This window comes from Podarcis cretensis (genome assembly GCF_951804945.1).
Source record: "Podarcis cretensis genome assembly, chromosome: 4".
Taxonomy (NCBI): domain Eukaryota; kingdom Metazoa; phylum Chordata; class Lepidosauria; order Squamata; family Lacertidae; genus Podarcis; species Podarcis cretensis.
Genome location: NC_137173.1, coordinates 73830518 through 73847953, shown reverse-complemented (window position 1 = coordinate 73847953; position 17436 = coordinate 73830518). Strand labels below are relative to the sequence as shown.

General features: G+C 43.8%; 1 protein-coding gene across 5 annotated transcripts in view; it reads left to right on the top strand.

Moving 5' to 3' along the window:
- Positions 1-58: 58 nt before the first annotated feature.
- LOC307214060 (cohesin subunit SA-2-like) overlaps positions 59-17436 on the top strand; it is a 61248-nt gene continuing 43870 nt past the window's right edge. For 2 of the 5 annotated variants that reach the window (XM_079972462.1, XM_079972460.1), the window contains exons 1-12: positions 59-177; positions 1118-1233; positions 4426-4593; positions 6977-7138; positions 8306-8390; positions 9467-9613; positions 9700-9796; positions 11477-11553; positions 12330-12401; positions 14080-14284; positions 15028-15179; positions 17092-17165. In XM_079972462.1, the coding sequence (XP_079828588.1) occupies positions 4550-4593; positions 6977-7138; positions 8306-8390; positions 9467-9613; positions 9700-9796; positions 11477-11553; positions 12330-12401; positions 14080-14284; positions 15028-15179; positions 17092-17165 (1115 nt within the window). In that variant the 5' untranslated portion in view covers positions 59-177; positions 1118-1233; positions 4426-4549. The remainder of the gene's footprint in view (positions 178-1117; positions 1234-4425; positions 4594-6976; positions 7139-8305; positions 8391-9466; positions 9614-9699; positions 9797-11476; positions 11554-12329; positions 12402-14079; positions 14285-15027; positions 15180-17091; positions 17166-17436) is intronic. The other 3 variants (XM_079972464.1, XM_079972463.1, XM_079972461.1) reach the window with 2 other exon arrangements.

The following is a 17436-nucleotide window of genomic DNA, read 5'->3' as shown; positions in this document are numbered from 1 at the left end:
GGAAATCTCGTTCCTATTGGGTAAGTCGCGGCACGTGATGATGAGGAGGGATCGGGGAGCTTCGAGCGCCTTTTGAGGGCGGGGCTCGTGCCGCTGCTGTGATTGAACGCTGGGGCGGGCCGCTCCGCCCGTGTCAGAACCGGGCCTTCGCCTGGGCCGTTGTCGGCCAGCAGAAGGGTAGGGGGGCGCGCTCGCGGGCGGGCGGGCGGGCGGGTAGTGTCCGGGCTGAGGAGGGACGCGCTTGCGCGACGCCGTTGGCTCCCTTGCTTGCGCAACGCTCCGGCGCGCGTGACCCGCCGCGTTCTCGGTCGTCGCCCCTTTCCATCTCTTTCCGCCTTGCGCGGCGAATTTCTCTTCCTTTCTGCTCCTGCTTCTCCCGCTTCGTTGCGCTCTGCTCCACTTCGCAGCCTCTTCGCAGCTTACAAGGTTGGGTGGGAGTTTCCGAACAGGGCAGGAATTCAACCGCTGGAAGTTTTTTGCACCCTATTCCGGCCCCTCCCACCCACCTGCCCCGTGTGAAATTTGTACCTGTTGATTTTCTGGTGTGGTTAAGGACACAGGAGTCTCAACCCCCCGCCCCCCCCCCGAATGACGACAATCTCATCTTGTTCTTTGGGAATATCTTTTTTTTGCATTCAAATCTTGCCTTGCTCCTTCCCAAGAACATACTTTCCTTTGCCCTGGCTGGGGAAACCTAGCCAGATGGGCGGGGTATAATTAATGATAATCATAGTAATCATTCTGTATTTGGGTTGTACTTCCTCTTTAGCTGCCAGTCATGATAACTGTAAAAATATTTCCTTTTCTGAATTATATGCCCTATTCTAAACAGCTGTAGATTTCTCTCCACCCCCCCACCTTTAAAAAAATCTCTTTTTTAAAAGGGGATTATTTTCTCTTTGGTAAATCGTATTTATATAGCAATCTCTTTTTTCTGTGTATTATATTTCATAACGCACGAAGCAACGGTTTCAAATGAGGTAGATGTAGAATGAATTTTGTCATTGTGCCACTGGTGAAATTTTCTTTCTTTCTTTCTTTCTTTCTTTCTTTCTTTCTCTCTTTCTTTCTTTCTTTCTTTCTTTCTTTCTTTCCCCACCAGCATTTTCCTCCCAAGGAACTCAAAGGTGGTGTACACGGTTCTCCATTCCCTGTTTTATCCGCACAACAACCTTCTGAGGCACATTAGGCTGAAAGACAGTGACTTGGAGAATTTCAATAGAAATTAAGGAGGTAAGAAGAAACCTGTTGGATCAGACGAAAGGCTTATCTAGGCCAGATTTCCTGCAGGCAGGTGCATTTACTAGGCCTACCGGCAGGTCTATGAAAGTGATCACTCTCCCTGGCTGTTGTCAGCCTCTCCTCGTACCTATTTAGTGGTATGAAACCTTTATCCTTGAGGGTCCCATTTAGGCCTAATCAGCTTTTAAGGACATCAAAGCCTGTGGTCATCATAACCACATATTTATTTTTTATTCTACAGTCGTACCTCTTGTTACATTCGGTTCAGGTTACGTCTTTTCAGATTGCGTCCCGCGGAGACGCGGAAGTACTGGAATGGGTTACTTTTGGGTTTCGCCGCTCACGCATGTTCACTCAAAATGACGTCATGCGCAGACGTGCAGCTGTGGCTTGTGCTCTGCTCATGCTGCGAATGGGGCTCCGGAACGGATCCCGTTCGCAACCAGAGGTACCACTGTATTACGCGCTTTTCTTCCATAATGGAACACACGGTGGTGTACATGTGGTTCCTTGATTACACCCTATGTGAAGAAACATTTTCTTATGTCTGTCCCAAATGTATTACCAATCAAATTTTTGCCACAGGTGGTCTCCCTGTGACTTGAAACTTCAATGCATAATAATACCGAACTTTGTATAGTGCTTTCCTGCATTCATGCACATTGTTTACTTGTTATCTTTAAGCAACCTTGGAAGACTAATTAGCACATTGTTCTGCAGCCCAAGACCTCGTTCATTTTGTCAACAAGGGCAACAAATAAAAATGATAAAAAATAAAGCAGACATGTGCTGAGGTGCCTAGATTGGGATACAAATAGCTTTCTTTCCTTCATCTGATTGCTCTTTTGGTGTGTGAAGTGGGGCTGATAAGCAGATTACAGCTGGTCTGCCTGGATCAGTTGAGGAGGGATGTTTGCCAATGTGTGTGCATGCAAGGTTGTGGGGTTGGTCGCATGCAATTTCAGCCCCAACCACTAATCTCATGCCAATCCTGAAGGGATAGTAAAAGCACCTGGCTTCCTTAAAGTATCCTGGTAATTCATAACATCCTTAGAAAACTACAGCTCTCAGGATACTTTGGGGGAAGTCGTGCCCTTTTAATGTGTGGCTTGCACACAGCCTAATAAAGGTAAATAAAGCTGGAGGTTAGTGGTGGGGAGAGAGTTCACCTAGTGAGATCTGAACAGATTCATAACATAGTCTCCTAGCTGCTATGCTACAACAGCTTAGTTTATGAGCAACTTGGATTAAGAACACTGCAAACCCGGAAGTAGGTGTTTTGGTTTGTGAACTTTGCCTTGGAAGCAGAACATGTTTTGCTTCCTGTTGAGCGTGTTCCATTTGTAAATTGAGTCCCCCACTGCTAGGGGAAAGCACGCCTTTGTTTAAGAATGCTTTGGTTTAAGAACGGACTTCTGGAACGGATTAAGTTTGTACAGTCATACCTCAGGATAAGTACAGTGGTGCCCCGCAAGACGAACGCCTCGCAAGACGGAAAACCCGCTAGACGAAAGGGTTTTCCGTTTTGGAGGCGCTTCGCAAAACGAATTTTCCTATGGGCTTGCTTCGCAAGACGAAAGCCCATAGGGAAATCTTCGGGACAGCGGGGAAGCGCAGCGCGTCTTCCCCACTGTCCTCGGACCTCCTCCGAAGGCTGCCGGTGGGGCGGAGAGACCTCCTCCCGGGATGGCTGCTCCAAAGGCTGGCGGTGGGGCGGACAGACCTCCTCCTGCCGCCAGCCTTCGGAGCAGCCTTCCGAAGGCTGCCGGTGGGCGGAGATACCTCCTCGGATGGCTGTCCTGAGAACTTGCGGTGGGAGGAGGGTTTTCCTTCCCACCGTCAGCTTTCAGAATGCTGTTCTGAATGTTGGCGTGGGGAGGAAAAACCCTCCTCCCACAGCAAGCCCCGGGAACAGAGGAGCTGCGCGCCTTCCCCTCTGTTCCCGTACCTGTCCTGAAGGCTTGCGGTGGGGAGAAAAGCCCTTCTCCGCACCGCCAGCCTGGCAAGCGGTCTCCATAGGAACGCATTAATTGATTTTCAATGCATTCCTATGGGAAACCGTGCTTCGCAAGACGAAAAACTCGCAAGAAGAAAAAACTTGCGGAACGAATTAATTTCGTCTTGCGAGGCACCACTGTATGCTTCATGATAAGTATCTTCGGGTTGCGCTCCGCAGCGACCAGGAAGTAATGGAGCGTGTTACTTCCGGGTTTCGCCGCTCACGCATGCGCAGGTGGTAAAAATGATGGCATGCACGGAAGCGGCGAAACACGACCTGCGCAGATGCGCAGTTGTGTCTTATGTTCTGTTCAGGATGCGAACGGGGCTTCAGAACGGATCCCGTTCGCATCCCGAGGTACAACTGTACTATACTATCACTCCTGTCTTAAGACACAAAGTATCTATGAAGAAGACTATGTTACTGTTTTATTATAACATACACTATGTTATGAAATTCTTGCTGTGTTACTATGAAATTGTTCTGTAGTGTTTGTCTCAATTTTAAAATTTATTTACTTAATTTTTATGCTGCCCTTCCTCTGAGGATCACAGGGGCAGTTTATAATATAAGAACACAAAAATACAAAAAATGGTATCAAATAAAAACAGTAACCCTCCCACTTAACCAGAGGCCTGGGAGAAATGCATTCCTGTTTCTTTGTTGTCAGCTGCTTTGAGCAGGATTTTTCTTGTGGAAGAGTGGCATGCAAATGAATGAATGATTGACCTAATAATGTTGCGAAACGTTGAGAAACAGTGTAATCTCTGGCAGTGGCGTAGCGTGGGGGGTGCAGGGGGGGGGCCCGGCCGCACCGGGCGCAACATCTGGGGGTTAGGGTTAGGGGGCGCAAATCCATGGGTTAGGGGGCGCAAATTACTTGCCTTGCCCCGGGTGCTGACAACCCACGCTATGCCACTGATCTCTGGTTATGTTTCAAGAATTATTTCTGTGTAACACAAAAGATTGCGTACTGCATGTTGAATGATGGCTAGTCTTCAGAAATGCTATTATTTCAGCGACTTTTGTCTTGTGGGATTGTAAGTAATGCCGATTAGATTCTCCTCTTAGCAATGTTGCTAAAATATAATTTTACTGTTGTATTTTTGAACTGCTGCTATTAACATATTATATTGTAATTTTATGGTGTGTATTGTCTGCTTTTTTTAAAAAAAATTGTGCAGTTCTGCTGTTCTGAGGAGAGCTGAAGAAAATGAATTTGAATTGCTGTTGCAAATATTCTTTTTCACGATGAAGCGTCTGATCAGAATGACTTGCTTTCTGTGCTGCTGAGAGGATGTAGCGAAAATGATAGCAGAGCCCAATTCCGTTGCCAATCTCCCCAACCACAAGTAAGACTTTTGACAGTAGCGTACAGAACTTATCTTGTTGCTTTTATTGAGAAGTTTATTTTATTTTAGTGGTCTGGAGTGGTGTGTGTGTGCTCATACATTAAAAATGTTGCTTGTCAGTTTATAATTTTAATATGATACAATTGTATAGTTTCATGTTTAATATATCTTAACATTTAACAACGCCAGCAAAACTTAATAAGATCAAAGTTAAAATAAGAAGGAATCCACTGGGATAAAATATAACATCAGTTTGGAGAAGGCTGAGTTAGTATAATTTAGGGTTGCCAGGACAAACCCCAAAGTTGTTGAATATAATGTCTGAATTGACAAACCATCAAAACTGACTCGGAAATTGAGTGAAGTGGAAAGTAGTTTGTGCTGGTACCTCCTTAAAAAGTGGAGTGCTGGCCAAATGCAAAATGGTAGCAATCAAGTGACTCTAAACCACAGTTTGCCCATAGATTTGTAAGTTCAGACCATGGTTTGTGTTCCCAGCAAGAGTTAGCCACAAACTCTTGGCATGGCTGGCTCATGCAGTGTTGCTCTCCAACTTTTTCTGAGTGCCCTGCATTTGGGTCAAAGTTCAGTGGAAGCTGAGCCAGCTGGTTTTGGTTGTGGGACTATTTTACCCTAACTTGTAGCCTGGTATGGCAGTTTGTTTGTTTTTTAACTTGGAGGAAGGCAGCAGAAGGCTTATAGGCTACACCTACTTTGCAAAGCCTTTCCCCTGTCAGAAGCATTTCCTCCCATTTCTCCTTCAGACAGCAGCACATGCTGTACAAATTGGAAGAAAAGCATTGGTGAGCCAGATGGGTGAGCCTATGGGTTGCTGACCCCTGCTTTGACTTGTGCTTGTATGTTCAGTTTGTGAAGCAGAGATTAAAGGAAGCTAGAGACTGATTTATGGATGGAGAGTTAAATACCCTCCCCGCCCCGCCCCGCCCCCCCATGATGTAAAGCAGATACCCTCTCCTATTTTGCTTTGGTTGAATAGCTGCAAAGTATGTAAGCACTTCTTGCTTTGAGACATATGTAACGTGTAAAGTTGCATGTGGACAGAAGTAGTGGTGGCTGGTGCCCATTGGACGAGGAGGCCAATGACAGGCAAAGCCAGAACCAATGACCAACATCTTGGTGTAATGTGAACAGTGGGTTAAATTACAGAGTGTTTGGCCCATGTCTTGAGTTAGCACATCCCCTATGCTTGCTGGATGCTCTGAGATAAGAGTGCCAGGTGCAGTGAGTTACCCTATCAACACCAGCAGGGTTGATTGTATGACTTGCTGAATCATTCACCCTCCCATTGGTTCAGGAATGTAGAGGCAGACATAATAGTCTGTAGGGCGTGTATCTCATTACATCCTTGTTCTAGGGTCTGACTCTGAATCTCTGAGAGTCAGGGGAAGAGGCTGGGTGGTTGTTTTTTTACACAGCAGTATTAGATAGCATGGTGATCGTGTTTGTGGATCTGTTCAAAGACCAGAAGGGGCAGTATATAGTAGATAGCAGTGTTTAGCTTTGTCTTGTCCCTGGAGGCAACAATCACTGTTACTTTGAGCTGTGTGGGAGAGGAGTTCCCCCCTTAACTGGGGACTCTTGAGGAAGCTGTTCTGCTTGGAGCAGATAACCTCTAAAGGCTCTCCTGGGGCACTGCATGCTCATCTGATACATCACACTGGTTGAAGTGTGGTGAACTACCAACCGTCTTCCAAAATTCATCAACAAGGCAGGGTGAACTAATGCTAGTTTTACACCCATCTTCACCTCCGTTGAGTTCTATAAGGATGTCACAGAGACTAAGGGTGGAAGGTGGCAATTTTAAGAAAGAAGGCAGACAGGTTGGGGGCTAGCTGAGGGCAGACTGAGGTTGGTGGGGCAGTGATCCATTCACTCTGTTGGAACAGCCTCTCCTGGAAGAAGTGAGGAAAGCTAGGGTAAAAATCATGTGAGTCATTGGCATGTATTAATACTAATTTGAGTGAGGAAGGCAGTGTGTGGATTTGCTACTTTTTTCTTTGTCTTAATAGGCAGCACAAGCCCAAACAATTAAGCTAGCCTATGTGTTTGTCCATGCAGAGGTTGGGAAATTTTTTATAGAAGTCTAATGCACTTGACAAAAGGATAGGTTTTGTTTTGTTTTAAGAAGGTAGACCAACAAAGTTTCTGTGATTGGGATTATTTAACACCCCCCCAAAAAAAATCTTTAGGGTATAGTGAATTTCAAAGTGGCATCATTGACATGGTTTCATAGTATGCAACAGACTAGATGTTACAAAGGGAATATGTAAACAGTTTCCTGTTTATTTATATTATGAATAAAAAGTGGAAGTGGTAGAGTGACTGCTTAACCCTGACATCTTTTGCTTTTTGTCTGTTTAAGAAATGCTGGGCAGCATCCAACAGAAATCAACACGTGTAATGGGACTTCCAGTTTAGCTTCTTCTCCAACCGTATGTGTCTCCAAAATCTGTTCTGGACAGTCCCCGAACCTTACGGATCAGATTTTGGGGGAGCGCAAGCAGGAGACTGCAGGGGGAGAAGAGTAAGTTGAAGCTCTGTTGTGCTACATTGGATTTCACACCCGCTCTTGAAGCTGTTTTGTCTCCCATGGGGAAAATGATAAGGGAACATATATCTTTTTCTCCGTGGGGAAAAAAAAGTGACTGGTGGGAATTTTTAATGGACAAAAAGCAGGAGGGGAAGGGGTTTAGCACCCCCTTTGCTCCTGATTGCAGTTTCCTGCAGTTGCTTTTCATTCATAAGAAGTTGTGACTTCTGTGTAACATGTAGTTTGGCCCTTTGTTGCCTGTAGTTGCAACAACACAAGACAACTAATTTGTTTGCCCTGTAAAAAGAAGAACGTTTAAAAAACACCTTAAAAACTGAAAAAATATTAGCTCTTAATATTCAGCATTTCCTTTCAGGGGTTTTGAGTCAGTTTAAGTAGCAACTTGGTCCTCAAAAGAGCCTTACAGTGCAATCCTATATATATGTATATGTATATGTATATGTATATGTATATGTATATGTGTATGCGTATGCGTATGCGTATGTATATGTATATGTATATGTATATGTATATGTATATTTGGAGGGATGGTAAAGCTGCAATCCTATACAATTATTTGGGAATAATTAAGTTCTGATGAACTCGAGTTCATCAGAACTTAATTATTCCCAAATAATTGTATAGGATTGCAGCTTTATCATCCCACCAGATAGGTGATTTTTTTTTTTAGTGGGTATATTCTGCAACATGTCATTGGTGTAACAGTAGTTTGTTATCAGTGGATTTGTAGTGCACATCATTCAACTTGATTGGTTGTTCTGTGATGCTTTCCCCATGTTACCTTATTATTGCCATCTGGAGGGGGCACTCTTGCACCAGAGTGTGACAGAAATAGGACACATACCCCTGGAATATTTATGGTATGAAAAGTTACAGGATTTCAGCAGGAAACTACAGAACATGCACTGATTGCAAACAAAGCTGTATGTCCACCCCAGAACTTTTACAGGCACAAACAGTATTGAAAGAAGCATTACATATAACCACCTTGATACTGTCAGGAGCATTAATAATCACAAATGCACAAAATAAAGGATGTGTGGAGGGGACTCTAGGATAACAGTTCTTAAAGCCCGCAACTCAATAGAGATTGCTCTCTTTCTTCAAACGATCTTTCTTTTTCTTTTTCTAATGACTCAGAGAAAATGGGATCCATGAGGAGGTTGTCTCTGAATCTACAGTGCAGAACGGCAGCTGCTTGAGAAATGGCAATGTTAAAACTTTTGTAAGTTTCTGCTTGTTCTATAATTTCACTAAGTGGACAGGACAAGGAATGTGCTTCCCTGGATCTCGTTGTATTGTACGCATAACTTAGGGTTAGACTGGGTATACAGTTGATTCTTCATGAATGATTTATATTGTCTACAACTGTTGAATGTCAGTAGTCCCATACCAACATAAACAATCTCAGATGATATTTGTGCATGCCCATAAATAGATCTCTCCCCGCCTTACAATTTTTAGGTATACATAAATGAATGTTGAGTGTCACTGAGTATCATCATTCACCAATGAATTTCCAGACATTCACACATTTGTGGAGAGGGAGAGAGAACGAAAGAAAGGGCAAGGAATTGGACTAGATGCCCCATGTTTTCCTTACTACTTTTAGGTTTCTGCCGTTTCCCTCTGATTGAAGTATATGCAGTTGAAATTATTTGCTATTAAGTTGCATAAAATGTAAGTGAATTTACTCCGCAAGGGATGGCTGACTTGACACATGCCTGTTCACCATAGAATAATAGAATTGTAGAGTTGGAAGGGACCCCAAGGTTCATCTAGTCCAGTGGTGGCCAAACTTGGCCCTCCAGCTGTTTTGGGACTACAATTCCCAACATCCCTGACCACTGGTCCTGTTCGCTAAGGATGGTGGGAGTCGTAGTCCCAAAACAGCTGGAGTGCCAAGTTTGGCCAACACTGAATTCTAGTCCAACCCCCTGCAGTGCAGGAAACTCAGCTAAAACATCCATGACAGATGGTCGTCCAACCTCTGCTTAAAAACCTCCAAGGAAGGAGAGTCCACAACATCCCGAGGGAGACCATTCCATTTGATTTCTGAGTGTGCGGGCATGATTTCAGGCATTTGGACACATGGTTACAATCTTCATTTGGAGAGCACATGCTAAGCACCACAATCCTAGCTCCTACCATGTAAAGATGTTAGCATGAGTCCCTGTGTCTGAACTGGGACCTCTAGCTTCAGAAATGATAGAGGGGCATTGTGTTTAAAGTAAGGTGAAATTTCTGACTGTGACCCGTGATAGCTCATTCATACAGCCACTTAACGCTTTATTGCTGTAGAGAGGTAAGAGAAAAATCCGAGAACAATGTGAAAACAGAAGAAGACACCCTTCAGATGGTAGACGGCCAAACCAGCTGCAAAATGGAGAAGTGGTTGAAGCAGTTACATTGTTTGAGGTGGTCATCATGGGCAAAAGCGCTATGCAGGTACATCAGCTTCCAAGGTTATGCGGGAGTTTGATACTGTCTGTTTCTAGTTTTTTAATCTGTTGCCTTTTTGCAATGTGGTTCAGTCTGTGGTAGATGACTGGATTGAAGCCTACAAAAACGATCGAGATGTGGCACTTCTGGATCTCATCAACTTTTTCATCCAGTGCTCAGGTTGCCGAGGTAATTTTTTATTCCCATGCTTTCTGAGGGCAACGATGTGTGTGTGTGTGTGTGTGTGTGTGTGTGTGTAGCTAATTCCTGTTTGGGGATCCTCTTAATTCAGAATCTGGCATGCATTTGCTAAGATGTGGCTATTCCATACAACTCGGGTTCTGAATTTAGAGCTGTGGAAGCAGAAAGGTAGAGTAGAAATGCAGAGGAGAAGAAGTGGAGAAAATAGATAGATGAGCATAACCACTAGTACAAATAGGTAAAGGTAAAGGGACTCCTGACCATTAGGTCCAGTCGTGACCGACTCTGGGGTTGCGGCGCTCATCTCACTTTATTGGCTGAGGGAGCCGGTGTACAGCTTCTGGGTCATGTAGCCAGCATGACTAATCCGCTTCTGGTGAACCAGAGCAGCGCACGGAAACGCCGTTTACCTTCTCACCTATTTATCTACTTGTACTTTGACGTGCTTTCAAACTGCTAGGTTGGCAGGAGCAGGGACCGAGCAACGGAAGCTCACCCCGTCACAGGGATTCAAACTGCCAACCTTCTGACCGGCAAGTCCTAGGCTCTGTGGTTTAACCCACAGCGCCACCCGCGTCCCACTAGTACAAATAGTTGTGTTTAAAAGCTATCTTAACCAGTGGTTGGAGAATAAGTCACACATTTAAAATGAGGTCTGGAAAGTTACAAATATTGGCTGCGTTCACATGAAACGCTGAACTGTTGGTGTTTTAGCACAGAGGGAGGCTGCACTGTGCCTCCAGATGTTGTAAGAGAGCAGCTTCCACCAAGCCCAGCAAGTGGGATCAGGGATCCTGGGAGTTCAAAAATAGATGGCACTGCATTAGCTATTCTTAGTTTTAGCACTGTGTGCATATGGTTATACCCTGTAGGGTGGGGCGGTGTTGCTTAATTGGATTCCCGAGGTGGAGGTCACTGCCAGTAACAGAGAGGGAGAGGGACAATGCGGCAGGGAGGCTGGCACGGTGCAGGCGTAGCGGTGGGAATGTTGGATTGGCTTTGCCACTGCGCAGTGACCACAGTGACCTCTCTGCTGCCTTTCCTCTCTCCTTGTTGGTTACTGGTAGCAACTTAATGCATCAGAAAGTAGCCACGGTCCACACTGATGGCCTGCTACTGCAATCATGGATTGGAATGAGCCTGGGACTAGAGATGTGAAAGCCTGGGGGGGGGGAGACTTAGAACAATTTGAGACCCCCTCTCCTCATTCCGTCTAGATTTTTTTCTATGCCTTCAATTTCCCTTCTGAGACCCAAAAAAGTGTTGCATTTGCACCCCCCCTTTCCTCTCCTCCACCTCCTGACTGGCTAGAAATATTATTACAGGTATTTCGCATCTTGTGCTTATTTGATCACAGCTTTTCCTGGGTGGGGAAAAATACATTCATAAATGAAGGGCAGCGGACGCCCACTCTCTATTTATTTACACACACACAAACCTCATGCACGGAAAGCTGTGATCACAGGTTCCCTGTGATGGACTTTGGGAAAGGAGGCATGAGAACTCTGGCAAGGTTCTGGAGCCCTTGTGTTTCCTTCCAAAAGCCAGGAAGGAATTCCTGGCTTTTGGAGTCCTGTATATTCAGAGACCTTGTTTTAAAATAGAGTTTGTGTCTATGCTGGCATACTTTGTTCAGTTAAATTTTTATTTCTATGGTTACTTACGTAGGAATGGTTACAGCAGAAATGTTCCAAAGTTCGCAGAATTGCGATGTGATGCAGAAAATGACAGAGACATTTGATGAGGTGGGTTCTGCTTGTATGAAAACACTTTTAAGCTGCTGATTGTTGATAAGCTTATTCAAAAGTTTTAAATTGTTTATTTTCTAAATATATAGATAGAAATATAGATACATACACACACTCACTGCTGCATTGTATAACTATATCATAGTGGTTTAACAACAACCTTAAACCATAAAAACACTGTTTAATTTTATATAACTTCCCATCAATAGATATAATGTTTCTTAAAAGAAACGATGCAATATCTAAACTTGGAAATATCTAATTAAACACAATTTTATGTTTTGTCCAAGCTGGGAAACTCTGCCAGTTCGGAACATTGTCATATATTAAACCAGCTTCCCAGTTGACAAAATGGTTAACTGCTCATGCTGCAAGAGTACAAACAAAGGGTCTATATGTGTGTGCAGAAGGCAGATACATATATTTTGCTTTTCAGGCGAAAATACACGATTGTCCAAACTGTGTGGAGGGGGAGGTATTATGTGCTACAGTGGTTATCAACTTGGCACAAGGATTACAGCATCTGATCCCACTGTTACTCTCAAAGGAATGAAAGCTTTGTGCAGTCACCCAGATCCTTAGCTTTATTGGTGTTGCACTGTGCACAAGTAGCCTACCCTTTAGCTGACTTTAGCTATTGCACACTGCTTTGCACATGAGGTCATGGTGAACCTTAAAAACTTGGGTTTTACTGTGCTTGTTTATTCCTGTCAATTAGATTTGTTTAGCAATACTGTTGCTTCAATTCTGTTTTGCCTCTCTATATCTTGTAGGCAACTGGATTGCAGTATAAAAAGTTCATGGCCTATCCCTGGATCTTGACAGTTACTTGGCCAGTGGATATGGTAACGCTTTGCATTTCTTTTATATTCCGCCTCTCTTCCAATGGAACTTATGATAGGGTACCGGGGGTTCCCAGGGTGTATCCTATCCAGTCACGGGCCAGATCAAGCTTCAGCAAGGCTGCTTTTTTTGCTGCTTTACCTATCCCAAAACTGATTCCAGGGTCTTTCTGTGAGCATAAGCCAGTTTTGAGATGTGTAAAACTTCCAACAGGAGTGCTCTGGTTATTCATTTATTACCCGTTTTGCAAAATTATTAGCAATGTCTCCTGCTTCCTCTTTCCTCTGAGTTGCATAGCACCCTTCAGCTCTCTTCCCTTTAACCAAATAGTCCGGAATGACCTTCATGCAAGGAGGCAAAACACGGGCAATCAGTGAGGATTGTTCGAAACTAAGACCTAGGCAGTGCTCCTTTGATTATATTCCTGGATCAGACTGCCACCCTCAGCCATCATAGTGCAGGGAAGAGGGAGGTGTGGGAAGTAGTGTTCCAGTGCTGAAGCCTGAAGCTAGTATAGTCCTTCTTCGAGCTGATGATGAGGGCTAAGGTGGCAGCTGCCGCTTGGGCTGACCTTCAGCCATATTAGTTCTGTGCATGGAAAGTAACTTTTACAGAATTCCGTGTGCATCAGAAGTGGATGGGGAGAAGCTTTTCTCTTGCTCATAGCACTAGAACTTGAGTTTATCTAGTGAAGCTGAAAATCGGAAGTAGTTAAACTATGGAACACACTCTTACAAAATGTAGTGACCAGAGGATCCTTCTAGTACAGTGCTGATCTCTTGTACAGTACAGTCCTACCTTGGTTTTCAAACAGCTTAGTTCTTGAACATTTTGGCTCCTGAACTCCGCAAACCCGGAAGTGACTGTTCCGGTTTGCGAACTATTTTTGGAAGCCTAACGACTGATGGGGCTTCCGATTGGCTGCAGGAACTTCCTGCAGTCAGTCAGAAGCTGCACTTTGGTTTCCGAACGTTTTGGAAGTCGAACGGACTTCCGGAATGGATTTCATTCGACTTCCAAGGTACGACTGTATTATTCTGTGCAGTGAGCCTGGGGGAAGGAACAGAGGCAGGAAGGGTAGCCGTGTCAGATCACTAACTCTTCGGTACATTTTTGTCTTCTGGATGTATTTCCCATACACATGTACTCTATGCTCTGTGAACTTCCAGACTGTATATGGAACCACTCTTGAAGATGACTCAGGAACTTCAACTGGTCCAAAATGCAGCAGCCAGATTACTACTCCCTGTGGTCCCGTTTACAATTCCCATAACATCTGTTTTGAAACAGCTGCACTGTGGATGTCACTTTGTTCCCAGGTCCCAAATAAAGGTGCTCACATTAGCGTTGGGTGTAGGCACCAAAAAACGTGGAAGATTACTTCCTTCCTTACAGAATGTATCTGGTGTATTTGATCAGCAGAGGGGGCCCTCTTGGTCATTCCACTGCCTACGGAAGTTCTGAGACCTTATGTTGAAGGGGGGGCAATAACTCAAATAAATAATGATGATAAATAAGTTTTTGTCATAGGGGGTTGTTGGGTGGTTTCTGGTTTTGTATTTTGATTATGTATATTGTGTTTTTATATTGTGATTTTATCCTGTGAACCACCCTGTGACCTGTGCGTATCAGGCGATATACCAATTTAATTAACAACAACTTGTTTTACACCTCTTGTAGGATGATAAGGACTACCCGCTCGTGAGGGCAGGGCCCTACTGGAAGAAGTTCAGGACTAATTTTTGCGATTTCACTTCCGTATTGGTGCAGCAGTGTCAGTTCAGCATCCTCTATGACAACTATTTGATGGACACCATCATCTCTCTCCTTTCGGGCCTGGCAGAGTCCATGGTCAGAGCATTCCGGCACACCAGCACATTAGCAGGTATGCACAACTGGACCTGTCATGATTTTTCAGAAGTAGTACATTTGGTAGCTTGTACTGGCGAAGCTGGTTAAGGTGTAGGGCAGGGGTGTCCAAACTTTTAAGAGGGCCAGATTTGATAAAGTGAAGGGCCGTGAGGACTGACCAAAGGGCCGACCAGGAAATAAACTGCCACAGAGGCCGGATTAAACTGACTGGTGGGCCGGATTAGGCCCCCAAAATGGACTTTGGACATGCCTGGTGTAGGGTTTGGGCAGGGAAAGGTTGTCAGCAGGTCTATTCATGTCAGCCTGATTTTCATATGGTGCAGCTTCTCGGATCACAGCGCTGCAGCAGTTAAAAAAGCAGACCTTGCCAATTTCCCCACATCTCTCATTTCAGCTGTTCAGGTCACTATTGTGGAAAGTTTCAGAGTATAGTTTACTTGGTAGTGACTGCAAAACATCAAGATAAACATTAACAAAAATATAAAGTAGTCACCGGTCATATTTTAATCACATTAGGAGTTCCTGATTATGTATTGTAAAATAAAACTCTGCCAAAATATTAAGTAAAAAAAGGGACCAAGAACTCGTTACTCTTAATAAGAAAATAATTCCAAGAAAAGAAAATAATTCCATAACCAATACAAATTAGACAACTCATATCCATGGTTCTGATTAAGCAATGAAGCAAAATGACTACTGACCTTTATCAAAGTTTTTTGAAACACATAAAATTTATGGATTTTTCTTTGTTTTCAGCTATGAAGCTTCTAACAGCACTTGTAAACCTCATTGTAAGTATAGATGTCAGCAAGCATAACTTGGAAAGATTATACGAGGTAGAAAAAAGCAGGACTACAGGCAAAAGGACCAATACTAGACTGGACCAGCTAGAGAAGAAGAAAAAAGAGGTAGGAGAAATTTCCCCTTGGAAATCGATGACAGTTTGTAAAAATGCCTATTTGTAATTGCTGGTTACTGGATTTCAATTTGTGGTGGTCGGCAGTGAGCGGCTCACGCCAAACGTTTTCCTATTCTCCCAATCTAAGGAGAGGAAATGAATTCTGAATCACTGATTGGCATAGTGTTGTTTGTTTCATCATATTGCAATACGGTGCTAGAATGTGAAGGTTGCGTTGAATACTGGCACATGGCCTCCTAAAGACTCTCAAAACTCATGTGCCAGTCATGTGTATTCACTCAGAGTGTGACAATCCCGAAACAAGATGGCATTTGTGGTGTGGAAAGGCATGGATTACTTGGGTGGAGGATCACAAAGTTATCCAATAGCCTTTGCTTTAGTGAGTGATCAGACTACTTTACCTGGTAGTGGGTGACTCCAGGGGGGGGGGGGGAGACCCAAGACCACAGGATTTTTTTCTCAAAGTTTCTAAACGAAGCTTCCTCTATTTCCAGTAACAATCCTTGTTACCACACTTAAACAGAGCTCTTAGGTAGCAGCGGGTTTCCTAATTTTAAAAAAATTGTTACAGTCCTAATTCATGCGTATTTACAACCACACACCTAAAAGTGGCCAGCTTTTAGTTTTATCTGACTTTTATCTGACAAGGCTGGAGTTCAGGTGTGCACATGCTGTTTGATCTCCAGTTTGTTGTGAGGTGGAGTTGGCTTGTTATATGGTTCTGGAGTTCGATGGCCACTACCCCCTAGACATAGCCACGACGTGGTTTGTCTTTTTGGCATTCCCTCCTATTCCCTAAAGTAGCATCTCCACCCAGCCCAGTTCAGCCCAGACACCCAACCCAGAGGGCCAGCTGTGAGGGCCTTCTGGCAGTTCCCTCACTGCGAGAAATGAAGCTACAGGGAACCAGGCAGAGGGCCTTCTCGGTAGTGGCGCCCTCCTTGTGGAACGCCCTCCCATCAGATGTCAAGGAAATAAACAACTATCTGACTTTTAGAAGGCATCTGAAGGCAGCCCTGTTTAGGGAACTTTTTAATATTTGATGTTTTATCACTTTTTTATTACTAATAAAGTAGGGGAAACCCAGCTAGATGGGTGGGGTAATAATAATAATAATAATAATAATAATAATAATAATAATAATAATAATTCCTTGCCCCCACCAGGTGCTGACATGGTCCTTTGCTCCTTAAGGGGGAATTTCCCCATAGAGCTGTCCTTATTTCCAACAGTCTTGTTTGTGGCTGTCTGGACTGTTTTCCTGAAGGTTTTTTTTTTAACTGTGCCATCCAAAGTTCAACAGTTGCATCTGATCAACTGTGTTGTCAGTGTTTACACACATCTTCGTCCTCCAACCCCAGCATCCATCCTTATCTTGTTCCAGTCTTTCCTGCATCTTGGAGAGCGAGATCACCCTGAAACCCTTGGCATTGTTTTCAGCCATTTTTGATAGGGAAAAACCAAGTGTTCCTGCTCCCCCTCTCACACACAAGGCTATGTCTTTATCTATACCTGGAACATAGAACCAAGCCGATTACCACAGTCACCACAGTTTTGATTAATAGAAAGTGAAAAAAATTGTACAGGCAAGCATTACATTTGATTATGGGATAACATTAGCCCTGTTGTTCCGCTGTTCATTTACAAGTGAAGATTAAGATGTGAACCAACAGGTTAAATAAATATTAGTGATGAAGCAGGTATTCTAGTTGAGTTATTGAGGAAAGGAAAAAATATATAACTAGCTTCTGTTGTATCCTTATCCCTTCCAACCTTTCATTATATCTCAATTTGAAAAAAATGAGGTGGTATTTAATCTGTGAAATTTCAGTGAAATGAGATTAAGCATAGAAATAAGGCCTTGCCTATAGGAAGAGACTGTTCAATTGTTTTCATTTCAGTATGAACAGAAACACCTGGACATAGAGAATATGATGAATGCTATTTTCAAAGGGACCTTTTTGCAACGCTATCGGTAAGAACCTTTATGTACTTGGAAGGAGTCTCTGGTCAGGATATGGGCATCTGAAGGACAGACTGGATGATGGGATTCATTCTACTTGGGGCTCCGTCACAGAATCTGCATATTCTGCAGTATCAAGTAATGGTCCTGCATATGTGACTCAGGGTTTCATGTCACTTCGCATGGCCTCAAACACAGTACTTTTCGATAGAATGCTCACATATTCTGCTGCCTGCCCTCAGATACTGCTTAAGTGATAGCAAGTAATATAATTTTTAGAATA